Source organism: Electrona antarctica (genome assembly GCF_951216825.1).
Source record: "Electrona antarctica genome assembly, contig: scaffold_749, whole genome shotgun sequence".
Classification (NCBI taxonomy): domain Eukaryota; kingdom Metazoa; phylum Chordata; class Actinopteri; order Myctophiformes; family Myctophidae; genus Electrona; species Electrona antarctica.
The window spans coordinates 15,728-26,170 of NW_027637929.1; the positions used below are offsets into that span (position 1 = coordinate 15,728).

Consider the following 10,443-nt stretch of genomic DNA (forward strand, 5'->3'; position numbering starts at 1 on the left):
ATTATGAACCTCCCCTCCAAGTTTTGTAACTATAGCCCTTACAGTCTCTGTGTTACGATTACAATAGTCTGGTTGCCCTGTTAGGGCAACCACACTAATAAAGTGTTACAATTACAATAGTCTGGTTGCCCTTTAGGGCAACCACACTAATAAAGTGTTACGATTACAATAGTCTGGTTGCCCTGTTAGGGCAACCACACTAATAAAGTGTTACCATTACAATAGTCTGGTTGCCCTTTAGGGCAACCACACTAATAATAAAGTGTTACAATTACAATAGTCTGGTTGCCCTGTTAGGGCAACCACACTAATAAAGTGTTACAATTACAATAGTCTGGTTGCCCTTTAGGGCAACCACACTAATTAGGCTGTATAATATATGATAGTAATTAGTAACACTGTCTTACCTTTGGGTAAATTGATGATGAACTGCTTGGTCTCAATGCCCACATCATTGGAGGCTGTGCAATTGCAAATGCCTGGAAACATCTTGGTGGTAATAACAGAATGATCTCCAATCTTCTCCTGATTTGCATTAGAGCACTGCCACCTGTATGTGGGGATGGGATTTCCTGTAGCGGTGCAGTCCAAAGTTATGTCATCAGCTTGATCCACTGTTTCTGTTTGGGAACTGAGGAAGGTTGGTGGGTCTGGAGAGTAAATCAAATAAATATTAGAGAGCAAAAAGAAAAAAAATGTCCAATGATAAGTTATTATGTAATAAATATGCATATGATTTAGGAACTGAAACTCACAGTATACAGTCATAATATGTGGCTGTGATGGAAATGGGTTTGGACCTGATGGTCCAATGTTAATTTGTGCTTGACAGTAGACCTGAGCTCCATTATCATCTCTGCCTGGGGTGATAGTGAGGGTAGATGACTCATTCACCGGTGTAACTGAAGTCAAACTGTCATATGACTGCATGTGGATGATGGTCTTATGTTCTTTGTACCAGATCACAGTGAGATTCCTGACTGGTGCAACGTTGATAATGTCACACTGCAGCTGGTATGCAGTGCCCTCCACCATTGGTCCTGTATGACTTGAATGAGAGATGGACACGCTGTCTGGCTCCTCTGTAAACATAATGGTGGAAAAGGCCACAAAGAGTTAAATTGCAATAGAGGGTATGCACGTGACATCATCATCAAACCAGGAAGTTATGCAGGAACGCCTACTGAGTGGCAAAAAACTACTTTCTGGCCTTGACAGCCCATACATCCACACAGAAAAGTCATATCTGATTGCATTAAACAACATTAAACAATGTTAAACTCACTTTGCCTGTTGCTTTGCCACTCGATGTGCCATTCACTTTAAGCATGCGCATACTCTCTATAATGATAACGTATTTCCAATTTGAAGCTACTGTATTACATTATCATAATCATAAGTTACTCACTATAGAGTGTGACTGTCAATGTTTGTAAACACTGAGTATCGTTGGCTGGAGTAATGTAGCATATGGGCTCTATTTTCCAGTTTTTAAGTGGTGCAACCACTTCCTTAAGTGACTATGTGTGTGACTGGCTGGGTGGCTGGCTGGGTGTGTCTGAGCACGAAAACAGCATGGTTGTTTTTCACCACCTGTGCGCAACCTAACACACACACAAACACACACGCATATATTAACTGTATATATGGTGATTTTGGGTGTGCCAGTATAGTACAGTGACAGTACAGTACAGTAGAGGGTACAGTAGAGGGACCCCCACACGGTAACTCTGTCATTTCTCAACCGTTTCGGACGCGGGGCGGCTCGCCGGAATCGGGCCGGCACCCTGGGAACTCCCCCCCCCCCCCCCCCCCCGGGGACCCCCACACGGAGTTGCACCACTTACTTCACACGGGTGTGATTTTGAATATTTAAAGTCTCTATTGTCTATTCTCGAACTCCCAGCCCATTCCTTCGTGGTCTGTAGATGACGTGCTGCAGCTAGCAGAGACAGTGTCTTGATGGCGTCGTAATTCCTGATTTTACACTTCAGTTGATTGCATGCTGTGTACTATGCTGTGATCTGCTACTTTCAGAGCGCAACTTTACAGTCTACTGGATTTCTTCTCCACTATAGTGCCTCCCTAATATTTTTGTCTAGTTTGTATCTTTTAGCCTATATTTAGTCTTAGTTTTAGTCATCATAGCTTAGTTTTTACAATCAAGACTTACTGTAAACGACGACTGGTAATGCCTTGTGACACTGTTCTCCATCTATGACGTTGATGTAGCATATTGGCCTGGCATCCCATTCTTGTAGATTTGCCACATCCCAGACAACACTGGTGACGTCGTACACTGGTTCATTTTTCCCGGATTTAGACTCCCAACCCATGCCGTCATGTTCCGTTTCTGAGGTGGTGCAGTTAGCCGAGACAGACTCTCCATATCTCACCACAACACTGGGAGGGCTCAGCTCAAGGGGGCAGGATGAGTTCACACGTCTATCTACGAGTTGTACAATTATACAAAAGACATGAAAAGACATGAAAGTTAGAAAATATGAAAAATATACAATCAAGCTCTCTTGTGATATAAATGCTGAAACTGAAAAAGCCACACTCCAGTCTTTCCTATAGAACACTTTTATAGAGGATACTATTAATGACTGTGGGATACCACAAAATGTTCCACTTTTTTGACACACTTTCTCTGACCTCTGCTCTGTGCCCCATGAGCATATTTTCTTCTTCTAGTTTAGATCTAGATTTTTATGGCACTTTCTTTAAAATGCTGATAACTTCTTGAACAGCATTGCAACTCATGATCTTTTATCAAATGTCACGCAAATTAAAGATATGGCATATAGGTGCCACAATACACTTTAGCCCTATATCACACTTCATCTTTCATCCCAGTCCACTCCATTGTCATGTCTAATAGTGGAAATGTCTAATCTCATGAATTAGCTGTCTGTCTGTCTGTCTGTCTGTCTGTCTGTCTGTCTGTCTGTCTGTCTGTCTGTCTGTGAGGAACTGTATAGAACAATTAAGGCACTGATGGTGTCATCAAGCTCGCAAGTCGCTGCTCGATTATGATTGTGTAACATAATTAAACCATGTGGAAATCATTTATGTTCTGACTCGACGATGACACTGTCACTGACTCATCTCTACTGGCACAGACAGACAGACAGACACTAATGAAACTGCCAGAACTAGAACTACTTGGCTCTATCAAAGTTACAAATTGGAAATGTCACATGCAAAAATGCAAACAAAAAAGGACACAACCTATAGTCTGCAAAATGTAAACCTAGGTCAATAGGCGATAAGTAGGTGGATCGGTTATAGCCTACTTTTGACTGAAGATGATAAATCAAAGTTCTCATTGCGGTCTTGTGCCCATGGGATGGGAGCGCAAAGTTTGTCTTCCACATGTGACATGATAACGTTATGTAGTGTTAGTGTTTCGCTTTAAGTTGGCAAAGGGTACCACATCGTTAACACTTGACAGTTAAAGGACCACTTCACCAATTTTAGTTTTCAACCTATCTTCATATAATATAGGTCCTCACTAATAATCATGGTAAAATGGCACAATTCTTTTCTACTCAGTCTGTGTCTCATAGGAGGGCTGTGGGCAGTTCAGAAACCCGTCCACCAGTGACATCATATAGGAAGATTTTTTTTTAAACAATATTTTTTTACAAAATAGATTTTTATTATCGTGAGAACGATGGCTTCCATTTTCACATTGCAACTTTTCAGGACTACGAAGCCTGCAGTTTCTATTAGCTTTGATTCCCCATCGATAACGATGATGTCACTGGTGGACGGGTTTCTGAACTGCCCACAGCCCTCCTATGAACACAAACAGAGTAGAACAAAATTGTGCCATTTTATCATGATAATTAGTGAGGACCTAGTATTTGTTTGGTTGGATGCGTAAAAGTAGCTGCCACCAAAATGTGGAACGCCCTACCAACAGTCAAGACATGCAAATCCCTTGACTCCTTCAAAACTGCTCTCAAAGGGCACCTATACGGACAGCTGCAATTCGAAACTGGCCCCCGTAAAATCTGAATCCCCACCCCTGTTCCCCCAAGTATATGTTTCTTTTCCCTTTTTACCTCCTATGATGATTTCCTGTTTTGACTATATAGTTGTGTATATTCGCGCGTCTCTAAATGTTTTGATGAATTGAAAATGGTGGGCCCTATTGTAAACAAGTGTAATGGGCAGCAATGAAATCAGGCAATCATTCTGAGTGGCAGTCATACTGTAAAATAAGGAACAATGTGACCAAACTAAATAGGAAAAAGAAGAAAATGTAGATTAAGATAAACGATATTAAGCATGATGGAAACCAGTCATACAAAGCCAGTAACCATTAAATCATTTTGTAAACCAGTCATACAAAGCCAGTAACCATTAAATCATTTTGTAAACCAGTCATACAAAGCCAGTAACCATTAAATCATTTTGTAAACCAGTCATACAAAGCCAGTAACCATTAAATCATTTTGTAAACCAGTCATACAAAGCCAGTAACCATTAAATCATTTTGTAAACCAGTCATACAAAGCCAGTAACCATTAAATCATTTTGTAAACCAGTCATACAAAGCCAGTAACCATTAAATCATAACATATTTTTTTGATTTGTGCCGTTGCGACAGGGTGGGCTGCATGGTGGACTTCGGCCACCAGGGGGGCCGCCCCAAAAGCCCCATACTTGCCACGCCCATGATACTAGGGGTGTAACATATAGTAACTGCATCGAAAAATCGATTTTAATTTCAAGAGTCGAAGTTTATTGAAATGAAAACAGCAACCTTGACTTTGCATCGTATCGTATCATTTTGCAATGCAATTAATCGTTTTTTTCAATAGTATGTTTTTGTGCGTGCTATTTAGCAATTTTAAGAAGAAAATATAGCTGCAAGCAGCGATAAGGCGGGACCAAGAAAGGAATAGGTGTAAGTTGTAAGTTGTAACTTAACAGCATGAGAGAGAGGCAAGGAACGGAGTGAGTGAGAGAGACGGGCGAGACAGGGGGCGCTTGAGGCTTCACTGTAGTTTCAACCCCCCAGTGGTTTGGCGCCCCCCAGTGGTTGGCCCCCTGGGCAGTTGCCCACTATGCCCAGCCCACTCGCCGGGCCTGGGTGGTTCGGGGATCTGGTTAGGATGCCTCTCGGGCGCCTCCCTAGGGAGGTCCTCGACGCACATCCCACTGGAAGGAGACCCCGGGGCAGACCAAGGATCACGTCCCACTGGGAGGAGACCCCCAGACCAAGGACCAGTTGGAGGAAACACATCAACTCACTGGCCTTGGAACGTCTCGGAATCCCCCAGGAGGAAGTCACTAATGTTGCTCTGGAGAGGGAAGTCTGGAGCACTCTGGTGGAGCTGTTGCCCCCGCGAACCGACTACGGATAAGCGGTTGTAGATGGATGGATGGACTGCTATGGCTCCAGTAGGCTACTGCTGCTGTGTGGTGTTCTCCTCCATCAAAGAACAGTCACAGATTCATTCGTCCAAAGCAAACGTTTTAGTTTCGATAGTGTGCAGTAAAGATGTTTGTCTGACCATTTTAAGTCTACTTTTGTGTTGTTTTGTTTAATTGTCTGAGTGTCTAAAACTCATACACTATTTAACAATAGGCTTCGGGCTATGCAGCTGTTCTGTGTGCATGCCGCGATGCGATGCGCACGTGCACGCGCGTGCGTGTGCGTGACGTTCCGTGGTACCAGTAAAAAATGACACCACCGACTATACAGGAGTCTTTTTTTAAATTGACTGTCATTATATCGTTGTGGCTTTCACACTAAACCAGGGGTTCTCAACGTTTTTGGCTGGGGACCCCGGAGATGCTTTGGCAGTGTCTCGGGACCCCCGCCCCCTCCCGACCCCCAATATAAATTGACTGCTACAATAACCTTAATAATAGAGACAATACACCATAAATAAATACTGAAACCAGATAATCATTAGGGAAGGTGTATATGTGTACTATATGTAAACTCTTCATTTCCATTTTCCAGCCATTCAGTTGCAAAATAATTTGGGGAACCCCAGAGGGGTCGCGACCCACGGGTTGAGAACCCATGCACTAAACGATCGACTAGGAGTCGAGTCCACACTACAGGAGTGTTTTATCTCTCTCTCTCTGCATGCCACACACACAGGAACAGCCAAATGTTTGTGACAGTGTGTAGCCTAGCCTACGTGGGCAGGACGTTACATCTTGATTTTCATGAAATAATTAATTCTCCATCTCTCTGCGCGCACGCACGCACGCACGCACGCACGCACACACGCACACACGCACACACGCACACACGCACACACACACACACACACACACACACACACACACACACACACACACACACACACACACACAAGCTCACTAGTCGAAGAAGCATGGCTTGGCTTCAAGACCAAATTTACATCAGTACTAAACAACATGGCTCCTTTGAGAACCATCAGGGTCAAAACCCGCTCGGAACCATGGATGAATTCGGACATACTGACTGCAATAAAAGCCAGAGACAAAAAATGCTCTGAACTTCTCAAATACAAGTCCAAGCTAGCCAGGCGCTTCGACAGTGATCTCCAAACCCAACAAGCTAAGAAACATTGTATCTACCATGACTAAATCTGCTAAAAGTAACTTCATCAACGATAAGGCAGAGGAAATCAAAAACAATCCTCGGGAGCTCTGGAAGCTTCTAAACAATCAACTAGGCTGCGGTCAGAAACTAAAAACCAGGTTTACAAACATAAACATCAAATCGAACGACACCCTCACTGACAAGCTAGATGTGGCCAACTACTTAAACATCTTCTTTACAAACATTGCAACAACGCTGGTTAACAAACTGCCCTCCCACTCTGGGCGTTTTGGTGTAGAGCACATCAAAGCCTTCTACAAAAACCTAGGTGTTTGTAAAGATGATTTTAAACTGAAAATGGTAACAATAGCTCCAATCATCACCCACATAATAAACCTCTCCATCAAACAGGGACAGGTCCCCCAAGATTTCAAACTGGCCAAAGTAACCCCCTTGCACAAGAAAGGGAGCAAATTAGACCCTGGCAACTACCGCTCTATTTCTATTCTTAGCTCCATCTCGAAAGTGATGGAAAAAATAGTCTATGAACAGGTTGAAAAGTATCTTGCCACAAAAAAACTAATGTATGAATTCCAATCTGGCTTCAGAACATCCCACTCCACTGACACATGCCTCCTCTATTTGAGCAACCACATCAAACATGAGGTGGATGCTGGAAAATACTGCGGCATGGTCATGCTGGACCTCAAAAAGGCTTTTGACACTGTGAACCACTCCATATTGGTAAACAAGCTGAAAGCAATTGGTTTTGATAGCACATCAGTGAGCTGGATGCAATCCTACCTGGAGGGGAGAGAACAGATGGTGGAGGTGAACGGAACACTGCCCCCCCCCCCCACTCCCAGTGAGCTGTGGCGCACAAGGTAACATACTAGGGCCTTTACTGTTCCTAATATATGTTAACGACATGACATCAGCTTGTGACTGCAACTTGTTCCTGTTCGCAGATTACTCAGCACTGCTGGTCTCGGACAGGAACAAGCTGCAGGTTGAAAAGGCCCTCAGCTCTGAACTCGGTAGAATCTGCACCTGGCTCGCTGATAACAAACTATCTCTACACCTGGGTAAAACTGAATCCATTCTCTTTGGTTCAAATAGTAATCTCAGCAAGGCAGATGACTTCTTAATTAGAGTGGGTGACAATGTTATCACACGAAAAGATGAAATTACCTACCTAGGTTCCATCCTGGAGGCTAATCTTTCCGGTGATAAAATGGCCACCAACGTAATCAAAAAAGTCAACCAAAGAACAAGATTCCTATACAGGATCTCCTCACTGGTCAACAAAAACACCTTGAAGACCTGCTTTAGACTGCAGTCACTTCAAGTCACATCCGATTCAAATCTGATTTTTTTCTCAAATCCGATCTTTTGGCCCGGTCATTCACACTACTGTTTGCAAGTGACCAGATCCGATCTGTGCATTCAGACTCAACGCAAAGCCGCCCTGCATCGACATATCTGCTTTGGTTACCGTGGTAACAAAGTTGTTGTTTTTTTCCGGTTTGCAATGCCGTCAGCCCGTTGATCAATATCACTCACACACACACGAGAGTCATTACTGTAATTTTTTGGACCCACATTAATGAATGAAATAAAAAAAGAACACTACGTAATTAATGTTCACTGCATTAACATCAAGTTCCATATGTTGCCCACCATGTCCACGTAATGTTACAGTAGGCTACCTGGCTACAGGCTTTATGTAATGTTACAGTAGGCTACCTGGCTACAGGGTTTATGCAATGCTACAGTAGGCTACCTGGCTACAGGCTTTATGTAATGTTACAGTAGGCTACCTGGCTACAGGCTTTATGTAATGTTACAGTAGGCTACCTGGCTACAGGCTTTATGTAATGCTACAGTAGGCTACCTGGCTACAGGCTTTATGTAATGCTACAGTAGGCTACCTGGCTACAGGCTGTATGTAATGCTACAGTAGGCTACCTGGCTACAGGCTTTATGTAATGTTACAGTAGGCTACCTGGCTACAGGGTTTATGTAATGCTACAGTAGGCTACCTGGCTACAGGCTTTATGTAATGCTACAGTAGGCTACCTGGCTACAGGGTTTATGTAATGTTACAGTAGGCTACCTGGCTACAGGCTTTATGTAATGCTACAGTAGGCTACCTGGCTACAGGCTGTATGTAATGCTACAGTAGAATACCTGGCTACAGGCTGTATGTAATGCTACAGTAGGCTAACTGGCTACAGGCTTTATGTAATGTTACAGTAGGCTACCTGGCTACAGGGTTTATGTAATGTTACAGTAGGCTACCTGGCTACAGGCTTTATGTAATGTTACAGTAGGCTACCTGGCTACAGGCTTTATGTAATGCTACAGTAGGCTACCTGGCTACAGGCTTTATGTAATGTTACAGTAGGCTACCTGGCTACAGGCTTTATGTAATGCTACAGTAGGCTACAGGGTTTATGTAATGCTACAGTAGGCTACCTGGCTACAGGCTTTATGTAATGTTACAGTAGGCTACCTGGCTACAGGGTTTATGTAATGCTACAGTAGGCTACCTGGCTACAGGCTTTATGTAATGCTACAGTAGGCTACCTGGCTACAGGGTTTATGTAATGTTACAGTAGGCTACCTGGCTACAGGCTTTATGTAATGCTACAGTAGGCTACCTGGCTACAGGCTGTATGTAATGCTACAGTAGGCTACCTGGCTACAGGCTGTATGTAATGCTACAGTAGGCTACCTGGCTACAGGCTTTATGTAATGTTACAGTAGGCTACCTGGCTACAGGGTTTATGTAATGTTACAGTAGGCTACCTGGCTACAGGCTTTATGTAATGTTACAGTAGGCTACCTGGCTACAGGCTTTATGTAATGCTACAGTAGGCTACCTGGCTACAGGCTTTATGTAATGTTACAGTAGGCTACCTGGCTACAGGCTTTATGTAATGCTACAGTAGGCTACAGGGTTTATGTAATGCTACAGTAGGCTACCTGGCTACAGGCTTTATGTAATGTTACAGTAGGCTACCTGGCTACAGGGTTTATGTAATGTTACAGTAGGCTACCTGGCTACAGGGTTTATGTAATGCTACAGTAGGCTACCTGGCTACAGGGTTTATGTAATGCTACAGTAGGCTACCTGGCTACAGGCTTTATGTAATGCTACAGTAGGCTACCTGGCTACAGGGTTTATGTAATGCTACAGTAGGCTACCTGGCTACAGGCTTTATGTAATGTTACAGTAGGCTACCTGGCTACAGGCTTTATGTAATGCTACAGTAGAATACCTGGCTACAGGCTTTATGTAATGCTACAGTAGGCTACCTGGCTACAGGGTTTATGTAATGTTACAGTAGGCTACAGGGTTTATGTAATGTTACAGTAGGCTACCTGGCTACAGGCTTTATGTAATGTTACAGTAGGCTACCTGGCTACAGGCTTTATGTAATGTTACAGTAGGCTACCTGGCTACAGGCTTTATGTAATGTTACAGTAGGCTACCTGGCTACAGGCTTTATGTAATGCTACAGTAGGCTACAGGCTTTATGTAATGCTACAGTAGGCTACCTGGCTACAGGCTTTATGTAATGCTACAGTAGGCTACAGGCTTTATGTAATGTTACAGTAGGCTACCTGGCTACAGGGTTTATGTAATGCTACAGTAGGCTACCTGGCTACAGGCTTTATGTAATGTTACAGTAGGCTACCTGGCTACAGGCTTTATGTAATGTTACGCTACAGGCTTATTTGGTCACAAACATGTTTAGTTGTAGGCTTGTAGCCTATATTCCATTGCGGGCCGTGCATCATTGATTATGTTGTCCAAAAGAACAGATCTGCAAGCTATCAACACGCCATGAAACGGCGTGTCGACAGCTTGTATGTTT

General features: G+C 43.4%; 1 protein-coding gene across 1 annotated transcript; it reads right to left on the minus strand.

Annotated features, from left to right (window-relative positions):
• Window positions 1-407: 407 nt before the first annotated feature.
• LOC306918546 (intercellular adhesion molecule 1-like) lies at window positions 408-4,690 on the minus strand (the record flags this gene model as incomplete). Its single annotated transcript, XM_079531445.1, has 4 exons — window positions 408-650; window positions 756-1,082; window positions 2,174-2,449; window positions 4,678-4,690. Coding segments are annotated over 4 exons (859 nt in total), but the record flags the coding sequence as incomplete, so codon positions are not given.
• Window positions 4,691-10,443: the final 5,753 nt, after the last annotated feature.